Raw genomic sequence first — 22,322 nt, 5'->3', positions numbered from 1 at the left:
CTGTGAATGTCCAAGGTTGAGCAGATCAAGTGAGTTTGCAGTGTCATCTCCACAGGACTCTTTTCTCAGAGGCATAGTAGGTCTACTAGGGTTTGTTCTAATTCACAAACATAACACTCTTCCTTGTTGAGGCAACAACACATTTTCTTGAGTGTGCCTTTGCTGCTTCCTCACCGACTAGGGAATGGATTCACCATCCACTAGGTATTTCAGATGCATAATTTATGGTTCATGGTGTAGCACAGCTGTGGATTCTGTCAGGACATACAAAGTATTAGAAATAGCAGATGGATGCCCTATAGCTGTACCTTATGCATTTTTCTCTATTTCATGAGAAATGTTGTGGAGTTCTTGGATTGCATGCTTAGTGCATTGGATGGTAGATTGATTTAATAAATGCAAGAATCATTTTACACATCAACACTTGAGCTGAAAGTTTTCATGTTCTTAGTATAACTATACTCAGAGTTGTATTAGTGCTCACTTTCTGGTTCTCACTTTTGTCTTACCTTCTATATTAGTTAGGGTTCTGCAGAGAAACAGAACCAATAGGCATATCTAAATCTATAAATATGTAGAAAGAGTTTTATTGTAAGGTATGGGCTCATGTGATTATGGGGGCTGAGGAGTCTCATAATCTGCCATCTGCAAGGTGGAGAACCAGGGAAGATGGAAGTGTAGTTTGAAAGCCTGAGAACCAGAGAGCCAATAGTGTACATTCAAGTCTGGGCCTGAAGTCTTGAGAACCAGGAGCACTGAGGGTGGGAGATGATTAATGTTCCAGCTCAAGCAGTAAGGCAGAGAGCAAACTCAACTTCCTTCTCAATTTTTGTTTTATTCAGTCCTTCAGTAGATTGATGATGCCCACCCACATTGGGGAGAGTTATCTGCTTTACTGACCCTACCAATTCAAATGCTAATTTCTTCTGGAAACACCTTCATAGACACACCCAGAAATAATGTTTAACCAGTTATCTGGGCATTCCATGGTGCAGTCAAGTTGACTCACAGAATTAAACATCACACTTTCCATGCTCAGCTACTGACTCTCCTCTTTTTCTTTGAATATGTTCATCTGTTTTTCTCAGATAAAACTGACCTGGGTTCTCTGATCCTGATAATCCTTCCTATTTTAGTTACACTACTTCAATTTCTGCTACCTTTGCTTTTTACAGTTGGTTAGTATACATCTTTTAGGAGTCAATATACATAGTGGTTAAATTTCTAGGGAGGCTTTGGAGCTAGACTACCTGTTTTCAGTCTTAGATCCGCTATACTTTTTACCAGCTGTGTGACCTTGGGCGAGTTATCTCATTTCCATGTACCTCTGTTTTTTTTTCACCTGTAAATGAGAATATTAGTAGCACCTTTCTCTTATACAGTTGTGATGATTTAAACAGTTAATTAATGTCAAACACTTAAAAACAGTGCCTCATGAATAGTAATTGCTCAGTAAACACTAGCTATTATTATTTTACTTTGATTTTATAAGAAGAGAAAAAAGCCTTCTGAAATGATGACATTCTTTAGAAGCAGTTTTAGAAATGTAACTTCTTCCACCTTGTCTGTAGTGATGCATTTAAGATAAGTGAATGAAAATGTTAGCTGTATCAGCATCCAATAGTGGGAACCTCTCTGCAATGTTAAGTTTTATTATCTTTAAACACAAATTTCTCTTCGCCTTATTCCTACCCTGTTGGGCAATCTAGCCACTGTTTGCCTCATTACGGAGCTGACATCATCCTGGCTCAGAAAGATTTTTAAAATCAGATCTGTCACGGTCGTAAATTATCATTCTTTCTTCAACCCAGCAGCTCCACCTTCAAGGACTTAGAGGGCAACAGCCTGAAGGATAGTGGACATGAGGAGAGTGACCAAACTGACAGTGAGCATGATGTCCAGCGGAGCCTGTATTGTGATACTGCTGTCAATGATGTGCTGAACACCAGTGTGACCTCCATGGGATCTCAGATGCCTGACCATGGTAAGGACTGTTTGGATGTAAGTTGCAACAGTCGACTCCAAAGAACCCAAAATGTTTGTAGGCACACTATACTACTTTGCTTAATGAGTGTATTATCAAGGTGTCTACAGAGCTCACACCTCAGCAGCATCTACAGGTTTTTGAGATGTCTTGACACCTAGCCAGATTCTTCTTTGCCCTCCCTAAGTGGATCCTCTAGGTCTGTATAATGTTCGGGCACTTCAGAAGCTTACTACATGTACATATTGCATACATTTTCTTCAATAAAACTACACTGAGCTCATAGGAGATGAACAGATGCCTTCTCTCCAGGAATAAATGCCTCTTTTTGCTTTAGTACATGAATTCAGCTGATCAATTGAATTGCATAGAACGCAGCACTAATGAGACCAAAGGGGTGGGTTTTATTTCCCTATCAGACTGGTTAGCTTTACCCAGAGTGAGACTCTGTTCTCTGACTGCAGATTGTGTACTATTTACTGAGGATAGAAAGTACTAAACTTCCCATTTTGTCTATGGGGCTGCTATGCCAAATCCTTCCCTCTAGCTTCCACACAAAACCATGCCATTAGTCATAGGGGAGACCAGGGTAAGAGAACATGGCTGAGTCAATGTAAAATATTCCATTAATGTGAAAGGTACCTCAAAGCACATGTCAGGAGTAGCATCCTCATGTATGAAAAAGAGTCTATTTCTGTGAACTCAGAACTCAGCCACACATGCTTTATCAAGAGGCACTATTTAAAACTTTGCTAGGCAGAAACCAGGGTATAAAAACATTAGCAGAGTTCAGCTAAGGCAGAATGTTTAGATGGACTTGGGCACAAATGTCATTTTCAATATTTTACTGATGCAAATATGCTATGCAACCAGCCTGTCTTTTTCAATTAAGAAATATGAATTCAACTTGGTGGTTAGGCTCAGTGAAGCTTCAGAATGCTTGGCTATGTCTTGAGAAAAAGCTAGACTCAAGCTCAGCTGGAAGCCCTACTGCTAAAAGACTTAAAGATGAGAAAACAAAATATGGTGATTATGTGCTGGTCTTCAGCTGTTTCATTTCACTGTAAACATCATTAAATGCTTTTGTTTTGGTTTTGGAAATCAAAGGAAAAAAATGCACTATCTACAAAACAAAATGTTTTTCATGGAAAAAAAATTAGTCACTGTAGATTCTATTAAATTGTCTAATCCATCCCATCCCCAGCAGACCCAAGTGTCAAAGTCTATTATATAGAGAGGTCACTATGAATTGTGCACTGCTGCCTTCCCTAATTGGTGAGTGGTGACATCTGCAGAGATAATACACTTTCTGGGAAACCTCACTATGACTCAAGATGAAAAAAATTAAACACTTATATAACTGAAACAGAGGCAATTTAATACTTAGAGGATTAGCAGTATGTCACAGGATGCAAACTGATATATATCATATACTAGTTGTGTGTTTCAAAGAAGTGCTTTTTCATTTATATCAAGAAAGGGTTTTAGTTAGATGCTCTCTAAAATGAAATGACTCCAGGAAAGGAAATAGTCATAATTGATTTTCACTTTATGCGTGGTTAGAACAACATCTGTTTTAATTTTTTGTCACATTTCTCTAGGAAAACAGTATGAGGGAACTGCAGCTAGTTTTTTCTGAGAGAGTGTTTCTTACAAATTGGATGTATTACATATATATGTATTTATGTATGTGTGTGTGTGTATGTATATATATATATATATATGCTATGTAGATTGGATAATAAGAGTATTCTTTTTTGTGAATGCATACCTAAATTTTATTTCAGCTTAGTCATTTGGGTTGAAAGTAGAGACCACCAGTCGCCATATAGGTAGAGTGACCACATAACCCAATTTGCCTTGTATACCTCACTTTACATCTGTGTCCTTGGCATAATCAATAATGAGAATATTCTAAAGGAGATGTGTGGCAATACTCCAAGATTCTCCTACATATAAGATGATGATTTTTACACACACACAAATGCATACACACACACACACACTTTTTGCTGGGTCATTTTGGTAACACTTTCACGTTTTGTTTCTTACTATTTGATTTGCATGTGTGTATCTTCATTTTTTCTATTATTCCAGCAGTGGTTAAACCACTTGAAGAAACCCTTGAGTGAGTTCTTTTCAACTTGTGTGATTGCCTAAGTTTAGGTACAAAAAGAATTTGGGCCTTGTTTACACCTCAGTCTCTCCCTTGTGATATCCTACTACTTCTGAAGCTTTCTGTGATCATACTTGTGTGTCCCAAATCAACTTCAGGCTTGCCACACATATTCCATCACCAGTTCACTTGGACTGATGACTGCAACCTCAAAAAAGAGGAACAATTCCAACAATTAATATTTCATAGCATTTTACTATCTCAAGTCTGCATTTGCATAATAAGTATATCACATTTTATCTTAAGGTACAGTGGTTGAAAGGCAGTCACTGGGTGATCCACCATGCATGCCTCATCTTATAACCATTTTAGTTAGATTTGTCCCAGGGTAACATGGTATTGTTGCTTCAAAGGATTACCAATTTAGAAAGGTGAGATGGGAAAATAGAATCTGCACTGGACTGAGACCTGTACTGAAAATCTCAAGAATTCCTTGAGGAGAAAAAAACTAGTCCCCAATCCCCTTGGTTCATTGACACTGTGATAGGAATCTTAAACCCAAGTGTTCTGAAATTCTTGGAGTTCCAGAGCAACTATTCTTGAGGTTTGTGTAGGTGTCACTGGAGCAGAGTAAAGAATATAGTGAATTTGTCAGGCTAACTCTGATCCTGATATTTCTTGTAGTCCTGCCAGAACCACTCCAAAGTTGGGCCAAATGTATCCAAGAAGAGTGTGCCTTACACCTTTGTTTTGGGGAGTTTGGCTCACCTTGTATTTCATGTCTATAGCTCTCTCTGTGACTTTTCTAATTTCGATATTAGTACTGCATCTTTCCTTGCACATATGTGGACACATGATTGAAGGGGAATCTCAGAATTTTCAAAATAAAGATAATTTTGTGCATCGGTTAATTTTTCCTTTGAGCAGGAATGGGTTGTTCAAGGAGCTGATACTGTGTTGCCTGTGTTTGGGGTAAAGGTATAAACTATATTTGCTCCTCTTTTTAAGAGACACCTGGGCCCTGTGCTTTTCCACACTGCCAAAAGTTTCTATGGGATTTGTCCTTAAGATTTTATTGTAGCAGAAGTATGATCGGTGTGAATGACAAGGGTGCTTTGTGACTCTGAGTAAGGGCCCGAATTCCTTAATTTTCAATAACCCTTCTCTGAGAATATTCCTAGAGGTGGGAACCCAGAATCACTATATTTAATGAAGGAAGGAGAATATTATATTCAACAAAGGAAGGAGACTATCTAGAAGACTTTTTTTTTTTTTTTTTTTTTTTTTTTTAAAGACAGAGTCTCACTCTGTTACCCAGGCTGGAGTGTACTTGTGCAGTCTCTACTCACTGCAACTTCTGCCTCCTGGGTTCAAGTGATTCTCCTGCCTCAGCTTCCCGAGTAGCTGGGACTACAGATGTGTACTACCACTCCTGGCTAATTTTTGTATTTTTAGTGGAGACGGGGTTTCACCGTGTTGAGCAGGCTGGTCTCGACCTTCTGGCCTCAAGTGATCCACCTGCCTTGGCCTCCCAAAGTGCTAGGATTACAGGCGTGAGCCACCGCGCCTGGCTTAGAAGACTTTTGAACTCAAATGGCAAAAGTCAGGTATTTTAGTCACTAGGAAGTTTGCATTATGTGTTTCTTTTTCAATTTTTAAAAATGTCTAAATTTACTTATTATTTTGTTTATAATTGACACATCATAATTTTACATATTTGTGGGGTACAGTGTGATGCTTCAATACATGTATATGTTATATAATAATATAATAATTAAATGAGGGTGGTTAGTATATCCAGCAACCTCAAACATTTATCATTTCTTTGCGGTAATAGCTTTTAAGATCCTCTTTTTTAGCTATCTTGAAATATACACTACATTGTTATAAGCTATAGTCTCCCTACTATGTATAGACACCAGAAGGATTGTGTTTTGATTGTCCAACCAGACACATTCGTGAGCTCAGTGAGGGTGGAAATGAGAGAGAATGACAGGAATTTCTGCTTTCTGGATTACTGTCAATCTTGGTGTTTCTCTTGACATGCCTAAGACGAGGTCAGTTGGTTGATGAACTGGCTAAGTTGAATTTCCTGGTTGCCAGCTGACTGAATTACAAATTCATTTGCTATCCAGTGCCCATGAATTAATACGTTTCAGTTTGTCCTTATTATTCAGCTCTTGTTGTTATGGCTTCCCCGAAAAGAAGATGATAGAGAATTCTTTATCCTGTGCTTTCTACTGGTGTATTGTAGAATGGCATTTTTTGGAATGCTGTCTCTTAATAGCTCTGAGTGGCTTGAGACCAAGTAAGTGTTGTCATTGGCAGATTTTACCACTTGATTTGGTTCTTGAGGCACTTTGGTGCTGAGCTTGGGAGTCAACACTCAAATTTTTTAACTGATGCCTTCTGTCCTTGAGGGAATTATTTGGCTTGAAGGAGTCTGAGTTACCTGGTAAAATTACCACCCTCTGGTGGGGATAAGAATTTTGCCTTCATGCGGTTCCTGCAGAGACTCTCTAAAAAGAGTGATTGACAGGTGGAGTGGTGAGAGATGCCAGAGGCTCATGGGTTTGTTGCATGATTACGGGTATTACGGGGCTTGAATTTCTTCCTATCCAGGTTATCTCTGAGCTGAGTAGTGGGGGCTGGGGGCTGGCTCCTCCTTGCTTATTTGCATAACAATTTTTGATGATGTGGATATCCCATTATTCTTACTTAAATTGTAATCCTGATATGAGATTGGGGTTTATAGGGATCATGCCCTAGAAGTGTACAATAGTCCCAAGCTCAGCTATTTTGTTTCAGATTACACTCATTCCCTCTTTCCTTATGATTTTAATTATTGATTATAAATTCACCAGATGAAAAGATGACCCTAATTGCTCTAATATGCACCCTATTTGGAGTTCACTACAACACTGAATTGGTTTCCCTCCATGCTGACTGATACCAAATGGAAGCAACTTACAGAATTTTTTTGTAAGATTTATCTGCTTTTCATATCACATGCATCCAAGTGCAATATAATGATTGCTTTATTTCTGGAAGTATAGTTTTAGTAGACTTGTTTATTTACTAGTTTCATCACCTGAAGAGCATTTAACATGCTCGCTGTGTATAACATGGATTTGAAGAACTTGATCTGTGCCTAATGCAACTGCTGTTACAAATTTGCCATGAAAATGTTCTGTAGGCTGCCTACTATGCTTATTCTAGTGTCAACCACAGGTGTATTAAGATGTTTACACTTTCAACACTCTACCAACAATGTGTAATTTTGTTTCCTCTAGCCATTTAAAGAAATTATGATTCCATGACTGAACATCCCTTCTTTTATCTTCTTATCTATCCCCCGACTCACCTCTTACCTCACTGAATTTTGAAACACTCATTTCAATTAGTCTCTTGGCAAAATAGGGAGTTCTCAATGGAGACTATTTCGTGTCATTGCAAAGCAGTGTGCTGCTGGGCTCCAGATAGGGTAGCATGGGCCAGATGTTCATAGAGTAATTGAAAATTCCATTTTATCAGAATAGCATTTGCTGTCAAAAAGTTTTATCTTTACTTGAACAAAGCGGTTGATTAGATCCCCCTGGACCTGAATTAGCATCTTTGAGGCTAGATACACTGTTTTGCAATTCATGTGGTTATTTCTTTCCCAGTTTTGCTCATATAGAGACTTTTAAAAATGTCTTCATCCTCTTGCAAATATACCTAGTGAAATTTAATTACTTGAACCCAGGAATGTGTACACAGTGTTTCTATATATGTGACTTCCAGCTGCTTTCATCCTGCCTCTGGTATACTAGGCAGGAATAAACCATGAACAGACAGATATATTTCACTCATTACTCAGTAATATTTTTGAATGCCCACTATGTGCCTGGCTCTGGCAATTGAATGTTTCAACTACTGCTGTTATTGACTATAAAAGTTGTCATCTTTTTGCTTTTGGTAATCTGGGATTTACTGAGGTGAGCAAGGCCAGCTCAATGATGAAATGAATAATTCTATTTTAAAAAATTATAAGAATAGATTTTGGGGTCATTAAAAATCTTGTGAATATTGTACCAGTAAAGCAAGAGAAGCAATACGAAAAGACTGTTATAATCAAGATGTTCTTTTCAATGGGAATATCATGAAATATTTCTCCTTTGATGTTCTAATTTGGACCATATCACATTGGTAGACATATTTTTAATCCACCTGTTGTGAGGTTGAATTTCCTACTCACCTTTGGTTAATGTCATTGTAGGATTCTAAGTTTAATCTCTGACATGTCTGACATGTCTACTTACCTTGCTGGTTTAGAGGCAGTCAGTGGCACTCAATGCCTAGTACCCCTTTTTTTCCGATGCCCAGAAACTTTATCTTTTCTCTCAGTCTCAGCAGTTTTTGGGCAGGTAGGAAGAGAGGTGACAGGTAGAACTTTTTCTTTTTTTTCAAAACCAGTTATCTGCTGTACCACATAATTGGATTTTTTTCTAAAGCAACATTTACATTTTATTGGAAAAATAATCACTAGAATAAAAAGTTGTTCTTCACTAATGGAAACCTCCCTGTTGTCAGAATTTCTTTTCTAGTATTCTTTTGGCATTGTGCTATTGTGTTATAGCATATCTATTTAACATATTGTGTCACAGCATATTGTGTTTCCCGACACACACACACACACACACACACACACACACACACACACATATATATATATTTCAGGAAAACACATGCACACACGCACACTACACACACACACACACACACACACACTGGTTATATATATGTTATGCGGTTCCCGCAGAGAGTCTCTAAAAAGAGTGATTGACAAGTAGAGTGGTGAGAGATGCCAGAGGCTCATGGGTTTGTTGCATGATTACGGGTATCACGGGGCTTGAATTTCTTCCTATCCAGGTTATCTCTGAGCTGAGTACTGGGGGCTGGGGGCTGGGAGCTGGCTCCTCCTTGCTTCTTTGCATAACCACTTTTGATGATGTGGATATCCCATTATTCTTACTTAAATATGCAATCCTGATATGAGATTGGGGTTTATAGGAATCATGCCCTGGAAGTGTACACTAGACCCACATTCCTGGGTTCAAGTAACTAAACATTTCACTAGATATATTTGCAAGAGGATGAAGACATTTTTAAAAGTCTCTATATGAGCAAAACTGGGGAAGAAATAACCACATGAATTTCAAAACAGTGTATCTAGCCTCAAACATTTATCATTTCTTTGTGGTAATAGCTTTTAAGATCCTCTTTTTTAGCTATCTTGAAATATGCAATACATTGTTTCTTTCTATATATATATATTTATGCTTTTTTTCTTTCTCTCTCTCTACATAGTGTGTGTGCGTGCATGTGTGTTTTCCCGATCTACTTGGAACTTTTAGTTGTCTGATATTCAAAGTTATTTTAATATTTATTATTACTAATAATTACCTGTGGTGGGCTGGGCATGGTGGCTCATGCCTGTAATCCCAGCACTTTGGGATGCTGGGACAGGTGGATCATTTGAGGCCAGGAGTTCAAGACCAGCCTTGCCAACATGGTGAAACCCTGTCTCTGCTAAAAATACAAAAACTAGCTGGGCATGGTGGCACGTGCCTGTAAGTCCAGCTACTTGGGAGGCTGAAGCACAAGAATCACTTCAACCCATGAGGCAGAGGTTGCAGTGAGCGAGATTGTACTACTGCACTCCAGCCTGGGCAACACAGCAAGACTCTGTCTCAAAACAAGCAAACAAACAAACAAAACGAAAACAAAAACAACAACAGAAAACTGCCTGTGGTAAGGAATTCATTACTCATCAAAAAATAAATGCCAAAGCTGTTCTTGATTAGTTGACATTAAGAATTTCAACATTTCTAAGCATTTTGAAAACATTAGAGGATATAGGATATGTAAAGGGAGCCCAATGAACAATTAAGAATTTCATTCTCCAGTAGTTTATGGCCCAATAACAAAAATGGTCCAGTATGGAATAGACTACATAGGATCGGTGAAGAAAATAATTAAGATTTTTTGAGCTGGAAACCAAAATGCATTTAAAAGGACCCTTTGGTGTAATGGGATCTGTTTGGAGGAATAGTGGAAGCCAGGCCCCAACACTGTATGCTAGATAAAATTATGCTCTATTTGGGTGATTTGCTAGGTGAATGTTTTCCAGTTGCTTCATAAAAAATCAACTTCTGTAGGCCATGAAAAGTAGGGACACTGCCAATAGGGTTATAGATGAGAGACAAATCAAGTTGTTTTGTGGGACGGACTTTCTTTCTCTCTCTCTCTCTCTCTCTCTCTCTCTCTCCCCCCCCCGCCCCGCTTCCCTCCCTCCCTCCCTTCCTTCCTTCCTCTCTCTCTCTCTTTTTTCCTTTCCCTTCCCTTCCCCTCCCTCTCTTCTTCTTTTCTTTTTTTTTCTTTTCTTTTTTCTTTTCTTTTTTTTGAGATCGATCTCACTCTGTCACCCAGGCTGGACTGCAGTGGTGCGATCACAGCTCACTGCAGCCTCGACCTCCTGGGCTCAGGCGATCCTCCCACCTCAACCTTCCGAATAGCTGGGACCATAGGTGCATGCTTGGCTAATTTATTTTGGTAGAAACAGGATTTTGCCATGTTTCCCAGGCTGATCTTGAGCCCCTTGGCTCAAGTAGTCCTCCTGCTTCGGCCTCCCAAAGTGCTAAGATTACAGGCATGAGCCATCGCTCCCAGCCTAACATTATTTCTGTCCTGTCATAAGATGGTTAAGAGCCATAAACTCCATCAGGATGGGAAATCATAAGTCTAAACATGGATTTTGAATATTTGTATTTTTTTCTGTTTATTTTCCTTTTAATCCTTTTGTTATGAAATAAATGTGGGTAATTAAGTCCATTCATAGCCAGTTTAAGGGACTGGAATCAAGATTTTTTTTTCCTTTGAGACAGAGTTTTGCTCCAGGCTGGAGTACAATGGCATGATCTTGGCTCACTGCAACCTCTGCCTCCCAGGTTCAAGCTATTCTCCTGCCTCAGCCTCCTGAGTAGCTGGGATTACAGGCCTGTGCCACCATGCCCAGCTAATTTTTGTACTTTTAGTAGAGACGGGGTTTCATCACATTGGCCAGGCTGGTCTCGAACTCCTGACCTCAGGTGATCCGCCCGCCTCGGCCTCTCAAAGTTCTGGGATTACAGATGTGAGCCACCACCCCTGGCCCCATAGGTTTTTTTTTTTTTTTTTTTTAATACTTTAAGTTCTAGGGTACATGTGCACAACATGCAGGTTTGTTACATATGTACACATGTGCCATGTTGGTGTGCTGCACCCATTAACTCGTCATTTACATTAGTTATATCTCTTACTGCTATCCCTCCCTCCTACCCCCACCCCACAACAGGCCCTGGTGTGTGATGTTCCGCTTCCTGTGTCCGAGTGTTCTCATTGTTCAATTCCCACCTATGAGTGAGAACATGTGGTGTTTGGTTTTCTGTCCTTCCGATAGTTTGCTGAGAATGATGGTTTCCAGCTTCATCCATGTCCCTACAAAGGACACGAACTCATCCCTTTTAATGGCTGCATAGTATTCCATGGTGTATATGTGCCACATTTTCTTAATCCAGTCTATCATTGATGGACATTTGGGTTGGTTCCAAGTCTTTGCTATTGTGAATAGTGCTGCAGTAAACATACGTGTGCATGTGTCTTTATAGCAGCATGATTTATAATCCTTTGGGTATATACCCAGTAATGGGATGGCTGGATCAAATGGTATTTCTAGTTCTAGATCCTTGAGGAATCGCCACACTGTCTTCCACAATGGTTGAACTAGTTTACAGTCCCATCAACAGTGTAAAAGTGTTCCTATTTCTCCACATCCTCTTCAGCACCTGTTGTTTCCTGACTTTTTAATGATAGCCATTCTAACTGGTGTGAGATGCTATCTCATTGTGGTTTTGATTTGCATTTCTCTGATGCCCTGGCCCCATAGTTTTAAAAGCAATTTCAACAATACCAAAATTATGGGTCATTTATTTATTGTGTGGACAAAACAGTTGTGAGATGGCTTTCCTCTTTTATGATAGATGCTTTTTGTCATCCAGGGTCAGGACTTGCCCAAGGTATTTTTGGTCTCTTGTTTGTATCAGATGGCTCAGTGCCCTGTATACTTTGCATCAAGGAAAGCTTAATTGATACATCCACTTTGGAAATGTGGCTTTTTGACAAGAAAGTCTTTTTTCATTTCTCTTTCTGTAAGGCTCATCCCCAGTAAAACTCCAGCCTAGAAAAATCGTTGTGTTACTCCATTCTCACACTGCTATAAAGAAATGACTGAAACTGGGTAATTTATAAAGCAAAGAGGTTTAATTGACTCACTATTCTGCATGGCTGGGGAGGCCTCAGGAAACTTACAGTCATGGCAGAAGGGGAAGCAGGTACCTTCTTCATAAAGTGACAGGAGAGAGAGTGAATGCGGGAATGAGGAAGTGCTGTACTTTAAAACCATCAGCTCCTGTGAGAACTCACTCACCATCATCAGAACAGCACAGGGGAAACTGTCCCCATGATCCAATCACCTCCCTCCCTTAACAGGTGGGGATTACAGGTCCCTTCCTCAACACATGGGGATTACAGTTCAAGATGAGATTTGGGTGGGGTCACAGAGCTAAACCATATCAATCATCAAGCACCAAATTAGAAAAGGTTTGAGCTTCCCTTTTTAGGAACATCAGAAAAGTTGCTTTTTAGGGGATCACACACAGGTTCTTCTTCTGGGGATATTTTCAAAGATCTCACATAATCTAGGCTTAGGTCTTAGATGGACTTGTAAAGCTCACAGTGGATAGACAAAACAGACTCTTTTGCAACTGGACAAAATGGAACCCTGTAAACCAGTCATTCTGCCATGTAGAGAGAATATAAAGCAGTTCTCATAGTTTGCGCTAAAGAGATTATCATGAAATATCAGTCTCCAGAGTTGTTTTGGAACAAATCCTTTGGGACTGTAAGTGTGTGTGTGCAGGTGTCTATGTCAGAAGGGTGCTGTAGGATTTTAGGTTTTGTAGTAAACACTGGACTTCACTTAAAAATGTGCCATTCAGAGATCTAATGTGTGATTGGAAGTGTGTGTAGGATGGTGTGTAGAAGAGGTGATTTGAAAGGCAGTGAATCTGGAAGGGGCCAAAAGAATTGATCAGAAAATGAACTCTTTGTGCCTGAAGTTACTCAAAGTTTTGTTACATTGAGGTGGCCTCATGACAAATAATTTTTTCTTTTGAGGGTCTCTAGTCATCAGAAACAATAGTTGTACTTCATTATCCTTCACGACAGTTTAGACAACAAAAATTCAAACTATTAAATTTGAAATAACAGACAACCCTGTTTTATCATTAGTTTAGTTCTTTTTAACCTTAGTAATATTAATTTCAATGGCAAATAAGACTCTTTAGGTTACTGCCTTAGTTTAACAGGAAAATATTCAATCTGGCTAAAGAGCTCTAGAATTTTAGTACTCTAAAAGCAAGTTTATCTTCCTCTGTCCCCAGTAAGCTAAGCCTTAGGGTCTTTCTAAATTTTATGGTCTAGTCCCTAGACTCTTAAGTAATGCAGGACTGCAAATGTAATCTGCTTTGAATAAAAATATAACTTATAATGTTGCTTCCTTTTTAAGTGGAAATCTGTAGACACACAGTACTCTAATAATTTGGAGAAACTTGGTACTGTTAGTTCATTGCAGCAAGGCAGCTTCCAAGTCATGAGTTTGCAAGTCCAAGTCCAATGCCAGAGATATATTTTCCAATTTCTGTGGTTGCCTTTCCATCTCTAAGCTCATATATTCTCTCCTTTTCTTGCATAATAATAAATGTTTGACAACTTGCTTTCTTTCCTCCTCTTTCGGCCTCTGTAGAGTTTCCAACCTGTGTGAACAATAGAATATTTAGTTCTATTAATACATGGAAAAGAAGGAAAAGAGGAATGATGTATGTTTCAAGATATTTAGGCTGGTCAAACTGTTCCAAGGCATCACCACCTGCTGTTTTTAATCATTAATGAGGCTGTCAGTTGCTCTAATCTGGGAGGTGAAGCAAAAGAATTGTTTTGACTTTAATTTAATTTAAAAATCAGCTTATTGAAAAAAAAAATGCTTCCAGCTTGTAAGAGTCAGGTTGCACACTGTTGATAAACCAAAGCAAGTCAAATGTTGACGCTGAACCATCATTCATATGCAAACGTGAACTGTTTTAAATTTGTGGAGCTCTTATTATTACCATCACTAGCCAGAAATTTTAGTTCTTTTTTTGTTTGTTTGTTTTAGACAGCGTTTCCCTGTGTTGCCCAGGCTGGAGTGCAGTGGTGTGATCTCAGCTCACTGCAGCCTCCGCCTCCTGGGTTCAAGAGATTCTCCTCCCTCAGCCTCCCAAGTAGCTGGGACTACAGGTGCCCGCCACCATGCCCGGCTAATTTTTTTTGTATTTTTAGTAGGGACAGAGTTTTACTGTGTTGGCCAGGCTGATCTCGAGCTCCTGACCTCGTGATCTGCCCACCTCGACCTCCCCAAGTGCTAGAATTACAGGCGTGAGCCACCACGCCCAGTCAAATTTTAGTTCTTTTAATTCAAGTAGCCATTGCATTCCGGAGACATGCTGTGTATAAATATCTGTTACATTTTTTTAGAAGAAAAACAAATGCACCAAAATTTTAAACACTCTATTAATGTCAGAACACAAATCTATAGCACAGTCCAGAGTGAAGCCTAAAGTTCAAATTCTTTTGCTTGACTCAATGCTCATCACACTGTTTGTACATTTTAGAAGTTTAGTGACTATCTGTGAGTACTCTATTAAGTTTGAGTTTTCTTCAGTGGATGGTTTTGCTTAGTGACAAAATGAGAATTCGGAAATACAGTGTCTATGCACAAGTGGATTTTAATGACCTAGAGCCAGACCTTTGTTTGTGCCAACTGTCAATTTAGAAGGTTTCATTATGCCTCCATCAGCTTCATCAAACACTTTCAGATTTATAATTGATGTTAACTGAAGTTGAAGTCAAAGAAAACCTTCTTTTCTTGACTGTAGAAAGTATTACCTTATTGTTGGACCCTGGTTAGCTGGAGGGTAGGTGTATCAAATCACACTAGCCTTCTGCTAAAACAGCAAGTGAGCACTTGCTGAATTCAGCTGATAATCAATCTGCAGCTAATGAGTCTGCAAACAGACTGAGCGGCTGGAGCTGGCACCAGGAAACCACCATTCCAACTAACCATCTCTTATTAACCTTTTGGTGTTTCCTTTGTGACGCTAATTAGAGACCCATAAAACTATCTGCTCTAGATCTTCGGTTTAAAATACAATTTTCAAAGAAACACAATTCACTTTAAGGCTCCTGTTCGTATGGCCTTTTCCCTCATGAAGGAAAATGACTGACTTGCCATTTAAGTAAAGTTTGGATAATTAATCTGTAATGTTTTGGTAATTAAAATGCCAGGAAAAGTTGGTTCTGTAGTTGGTATAATTTATAATACTCTCCAGATTCCGGTGGTACTGAAGTAGGCGGCAGATGTTTCTACCACCGTTATGTTTCGACTGTCTGAAAGTACCCATTCCCACGCTGTAGCCCTGTCTGCCAGACTGCCTGTCTGCCTCCTCCTTTGGTGTGAATTTGTTTTGATTGCCTGAGGGGGTTAGATGTGTGCTTTGCTTCCTTTCTGGGGGATGATGAGTCAAGGAATGAGCTTTGTACTCTTGGGAGAAGGAAAAGTCTTCTAAGTTGACATGCTGTTTAGCTCCAAATAAGTTATCAAATGGGTCCACTCAACATTCAAACTATTATATTTGCATGATGAAGATGGAGGAGCAGCATGCCTTCCTGCTCTAGTCCCCCATCTCATTTCCTCTTTCATATTTTTTACACCCAGAACAAGAGCATTATGAGATAAGTGTTCTAAGCATGTTGGACCCATGTGTTCATCCTGTGCTTTTGTTTACCTGTCTATAGCACCTTTTAGTGCCTCATTTCTCTCATTTATTTAAAATAAAAATTACCTAGCACAAATGACTTACATGATCCTAGGGGACAGAATCTCTAGATGAGGAATTGGCTGTCTATTAAATAAGTGAGATCTGCAAAGCTGGACATTGTTTTATTTGATTTAGCAAAGAGGTACTTCTTCCATAAGCCAAATATTAGTCATCTAGGATCCTTTAGAAATTAAAATATTCATACCAGAAATGCAGGCACAGAATCCAATATTCTTCTTGCAGCGTTACCTGGGGCCCCTTTGGTATCTTAAGCTTTCACTGTCATCAATATGGAATGCTTAAAGTCTTAAAAAGTCCCTGAAATCATTGTGATATGGAACTCATGTTACAATATATCGTTTATCCCTTACAGCAACACTGAAAGGGAGAGACAAGCATAGAATTCCAAATGGTCAATAGAGAAATGACAGCCATCTATACTGAGGATCAAAATCAAAATCTTGGCTAATGGGGAAAGGTTCAGAAAAATTAGAATGAGGTGATAAGAGAGAATGAAATAAGATAAAAATATCTATGGTTGAAACTGAGATTGGCAGGGACATAAGGGCTATAATCCAGATTTCCTTTTACATCTACTGTCTAGCTAATAGATAGTACATTGATAAACCTAATAATTCTAATTATCATTGGAATCTTCCAGACAGATAGTGTCCAATCAATTCAGGCTCCAACTAATATGAGCCAGTCCTAATGAATCAGTACAACTATTTCCACTCTACTCCATTATATTCAAGATTGACATCATTAGTCTGCCTGTAAATACAAAGGTAGGCAGAACATCATAGTGGCTAAGAGTACAGACTTTGAAATAAGACAGATTTAAGTTTCATGCTTATCTTTGCCACTTAATAGCTATTGACCTTATTTGTTTGAATCCTCAATTTTCACAACTGCAAAATGGGAGTAATGATAGAAATTACCTATCAGAATGTTGTGAGAAGATCCAGGTAAGTACTTCCTGGAATATAGCAAGTTCCCAAAACATAGCAAGTGTTATTGTGGGGACTGAGTCAGTGAAATGGCCACTTTATAGCATTTCAGGTACCCTACCACCCAAAGCCCCCCATCTGTTTGCTATCTGTGATCCCTTTAACAGAAAGTGAGGCATTTCATTTTACAATTACTGTTCACACTTCAAGCAGTCCATGGGGAGAGAAAATGCATTTATTCAAATTCACACTAAGTTGTAAATAGTTGCTATTAGATTGTTTCTAAGCTTATTATTTGAGAGGAGTGGTGGAGGGAAGAATATAGTTTCTAGAATATTGAACTTTAAAAGTCTCAGAGGGGAGAGTCAGAGGGGATAAATGCATAGAAATGGGGTGCCAAGGAGTCACAACCTCATGAGTTTGCCGGAGCTATTGGTGTCCAAAGAAAGTAATTTGATTTACTCACTGTGAAATGTCTGGATGCTGGAAAGCTGCCTTTACTATCAAATCATTTTTCTGAATCAGCCCAGACTCTGAGAAATTATAAGATGTCTGCCAAAGGTTTGAAAAGAGGTTGTGTTCATTTACATTGCAAAATATACATATTCTTGAGCACTTACTGTGAGGTAAGAGAAACCCTGGTTCTTCTCTGGAGGCATTGACTCCACTTTGCCTGCCCTGTATCAAAAGCCACATACCCCAACCCCAGAATCCCTGCTGCTCTTCCCTGCTCTCCCTCTCTCGCTTCACAGTTCTTAAATGGCTAATGGGTGGTAGACATCATTTTGATTCCTTTATTTTCTCTCCCACTGCATGCCCAGACTTTCATTAAAAAATAAATGAGGAGATGCATTTTTCATTTTTAGTTTTTTTTTTTCTAAAAAAGCCACACTGCAAAGAATCCCTTCTATTCTTTTTTTCTAACAACGGACTGAAAAATGCTCAGCTCTACCTGAAAGGTCATATCTCCTTGCCATATGAATGAGCTTCCAGCAGGTCCATAGGGAGCGTGTCATCTGAGAAATGATGGGAATTTATGTGCCTTTGGATTTTGGCCTCATTTTGTAGTGGAAAAATGAATTTGTTAATGATAGAAAAAAAATCTCAACCAAAGCCCTTTATAAAATTCTCTCTCTATAACTCCCAGGAGAGAGCCACTCAGACACACAGTTGATAAATGAAAAAATATTTTTTACCCTTGCCTTGCTTACAGCTGTTTGTCTTACATTAATGTAAGCTAGGTGGCCCACCTTCACTGATAATATGGTGTTGAGTATAGCAACCTACAGTTCTGTTGCATAAAGTATTTTTGCTTGTAAGGGACCTCGTGACATGTTTGTGTTTGTCAACATCCTATTGGAAAGCAAGGCTCGGGGAGACATGTACACACATAGAACTGTGTGGAATTAGGGATATGAAAAAACAAAACACAGAGGCAAGCACTGTGTTTTTGAAAAAGGCAGATTCATTGTGAAAATAAACTTTCTTTTATAGTTTGAACATTCCATGAACAATGTAACTGGAAGTGCATACATTTGGGCTTCCCCAAAATCTAAATCCACGTGCTGTACAGAAAATGCTAAGATCATCATAGTCCCTAAAATACTTTAATGCCATGTGACCTACTGGGAAATGAGAATTGTAGTTTTCATTCTTTTGTTTGTTCATTGTAGAGGCTTGGATAAATCACTAACCTCTCAAAGTCTCAATTCGTATATTTACAGGTGGAATGATGAGCAATGTTGCATTAACGTTGATAAGACCAATAATCAAAGTGTCTCTCTCTCTCTATATATATGTATATGTATGTATGTATATATATGTATATGTGTATATATGTGTATGTATATATGTATACATATATATAGTATTTTTTCTTAGTACAATATAATTGTGAATCGGATGGCTAGGTGTTTTGCTTTTTTTTTGTTTTTGCTTTTGGTTTTTTTTGTGCCCTTCTCTTCCTTGGCCTGTTGACCTGACCGGAGAATTGGGAACTTTATGTGTTCATCATATTCCACAGATTCATAGCCTATAAACAAGTTACTTGTCCAGTCCAGTCTTTGGATTTCTCATCTGCAGAATGGAGGATACTGGTAGTACCTGCCTTGTAGGGTGGTTGTAAGGATTAAATGAGACGATGCATGTAAAACACTTAGTACAGTGTCTGTTCCACAGTAGGCACTTAAAAAGAGTAGTGGCAAGATGATGCTGATGAAACATTCTCCCTGAGTTCCTGTCTCCCCTCTTTGTTTATCCACATCTCTTTCTGTCTTTAAAATTACAAGCAAAATTTAAGTCCCAGAAAGCAGCCTCTTTTGACTAACAGTTTGTCCTGATCTCTTCTTTACCTGGCGTTCTTTAATACCCATGTACAGAGTTTATATCATGTTAATTTGCTTTTTTCCTATTTTTTTAAAATGTAAAATGAGAAAGTTGATAATTTTTAAGACCCTTCAACTTCTGAGCTTCTTTTATTCTGATTTTGGGTTCTGAGTACAACCTTTTCAGATTCCTGAGCACACAGCCATTTGCCAATGGATCTGTAATGGGTGCCACACTCAAATTAACAGATGGTATGGTGTGCTTGCTTTGAGGGGTAGTTGCTCTTTCATCTTAATTTCCTCCCTTTGGCATTCCTTCTTTGGATGCTGTTCAGTGGCAATGCCATAAAGCATGGGATGAAAATCAAACAAGTAGCAGGTCACTTGCCTAGCTCAGAAAAAGTTATTGTTAAAAACTAAGTGAAGGTCAACCAAGTGAGGGGCTTGTAACTTCTAGTGTTAGGGACCAAGTAACTCTTCAGCATACTTAATTGTCTGGTTGTTCCTCCTTTCCTAAGCAAGGTGGCTATTTCTAGTTGATAACTGTCTCCATTTTTCTTAAAGTTTAAGAAGATTCCTTCTCCTTGGCCATCATGTCACACCTTTCACAGTTGGTCTGTTCTTCTTAAACTCTTAACACTGTAAGGCAAATCTGATGTCCTTTCATCGTTGGAGCCAGTTGTAAACTGCTAACTTTACTATATAAACTCCTTTCCTCTGTCTTCCTCCTCTGTCTGTCTTCTTCCTCCTCTCTCGTCACACACACTTTTTTCCTTGATGCTTCTTATTTAGTTCTTTCTCCAACCCTCCCCCCTTTCTGCTTGGCCTAATTCTATCCTTTTACCCTCTAGGCAATTTCTCATTCATCACTGTGTTTTTACAGAGAATAGAAATAATTTTTAATGACACTGAATGAGAATTTTTGTTTTTTTGGTTGTAGTGGTTCAGTCTTCCCTTCTAAAGATTTTTATGGCTTATTTTTATTTGGTAAAGTTACCTTCTTTACTATTTTTTCTCTCCTTCCACACAATTCACAGGATACTACCATGAGTGAGGAAGACCCTCAATGAATAAGTGCTGATCAATTTATTTCTCTGAACATTACCAAACAACAGATGCCATCCACCAATGTTTGATCCCCAGGGCAGTTCTTATCTACCTTATTTTACAGATTCCAGAGGTGAAATGATCTATTGTAAAGCAGTACAAGTATCAGAAGAGAGTTTGTGTTTCCTGGATATATTATGTGACTCCAGGGCATTGTTCTGCTTTTCCATTTGAAATCTCAAAGGCTATTAGACTGACAGGAAGTTTTAATTCCTGTTACGGAACGGTTACTGCCTCGAGTTTGGAAGAGATGTTGCTTAGGGAAACAGCAGCAGATTATAGCAGTAAAGCCAGAAAGATCAGGGAGTCAGAAGTATTATTATGAGATGGAAGCAAATCACTGGTGTGCCTAACTAGCTCAGAAGCATGTTTGATAGTACCCAGGTATGTCTACAGAATTGGCACCTGTATAGATATTGACTTCTCAGTGTGTGTTTTACATTTTACTCTTTGAGTTGGCCTGCTGTGTTTTCTGTGTCACTGGTAATTCTGTTGACCAAAACACTTCAGTTGAGTAACAGCTTGAGTCTTCAAGTTTCCTTCCCTCCAGCCTTGCTGATTTCTTGCTCATGTTGATATTTAAGAACCTTTTCTTTCAATTCAGCAAAGTTTCCAGATACAAGATTAATTTACACAAATCAGTAGCTCTTCTATACAGCAACAGCAACCAAGTTGAGAATCAAATAAAAAACTCAACCCCTTTTACAATAGCTGCAAACAAACAAACAAACAAAAAAACTTAGGAATATACCTAACCAAGGAGGCAAAACACCTCTATGAGGAAAACTACAAAACACTGCTGAAAGAAATCATAGACACTAACAAATGGAAATACATCCCATGCTCAGGGATGAGTAGAATCAATATTGTGAAAATGACCATACTGCCAAAAGCAATCTACAAATTCAATGCAGCCCTCATCAAAATATCACCATCATTCTTCACAGAATTAGAAAAAACAATACTAAAATTCATACAAAACCGAAAAAGAGCCTGCATAGCCAAAGCAAGACTAAGCGAAAAGAACAAATCTGGAGGCATCACACTACCTGATTTCAAACTATACTATAAGGCCATAGTCACCAAAACAGCATGGTACTGGTATAAAAATAGGCACATAGATCAATGGAACAGAATAGAGAACCCAGAAATAAAGCCAAATACTTACAGTCAACTTATCTTCAACAAAGCAAACAAAAACATAAAGTTGGGGAAGGACACCCTTTTCAAAAAATGGCAGTGGGATAATTGGCTAGCTACATGTAGGAGAATGAAACTGGATCCTCATCTCTCACCTTATACAAAAATTAACTCAAAATAGATCAAGGACTTAAATCTAAGACCTAAAACTGTAAAAATTCTAAAAAATAACATTGGAAAAACCCTTCTAGACATTGGCTTAGGCAAGGATTTCATTACCAAGAACCCAAAAACAAATGCAATACAAACAAAGATAAATAGGTGGGACTTAATTAAACTAAAGAGCTTTTGCATGGCAAAAGAAACAGTCAGCAGAGTAGACAGACAACTCATAGAGTGGGAGAAAATCTTCACAATCTATACATCTGACAAGGGACTAATGTCCAGAATCTACAACGAACTCAAACAAATCAATGAGAAAAAAACAAAACGATCCCATCAAAAAGTGGGCTAAGGACATGAATAGACAATTCTCAAAAGAAGATATACAAATGGCCAACAAACATATGAAAAAATGCTCAACATCACTAATGATCAGGGAAATGCAAATGAAAACCACAGTGTGATACCACCTTACTCCTGCAAGAATGGCCATAATAAAAAATCAGAAAACAGTAGATGTTGGCATGGATGCGGTGAATGGGGAAC

General features: G+C 38.6%; 1 protein-coding gene across 4 annotated transcripts in view; it reads left to right on the top strand.

Annotated features, from left to right (window-relative positions):
• The window catches only part of PCDH19 (protocadherin 19), a 114,177-nt gene that overhangs the window by 63,449 nt on the left and 28,406 nt on the right, over window positions 1–22,322 (top strand). For 2 of the 4 annotated variants that reach the window (XM_050775537.1, XM_050775535.1), the window contains one exon: window positions 1,815–1,984. In XM_050775537.1, coding sequence (XP_050631494.1) covers window positions 1,815–1,984 — 170 coding nt within the window. Of the gene's footprint in view, window positions 1–1,811; window positions 1,985–22,322 lie in introns of all 4 variants that reach the window. The other 2 variants (XM_050775536.1, XM_050775534.1) reach the window with 1 other exon arrangement.

This window comes from Macaca thibetana, chromosome X (assembly GCF_024542745.1).
Source record: "Macaca thibetana thibetana isolate TM-01 chromosome X, ASM2454274v1, whole genome shotgun sequence".
Classification (NCBI taxonomy): Eukaryota; Metazoa; Chordata; class Mammalia; order Primates; family Cercopithecidae; genus Macaca; species Macaca thibetana.
Note: the sequence above shows the minus strand (reverse complement) of the source record. Positions and strands in the feature narration are given on the sequence as shown.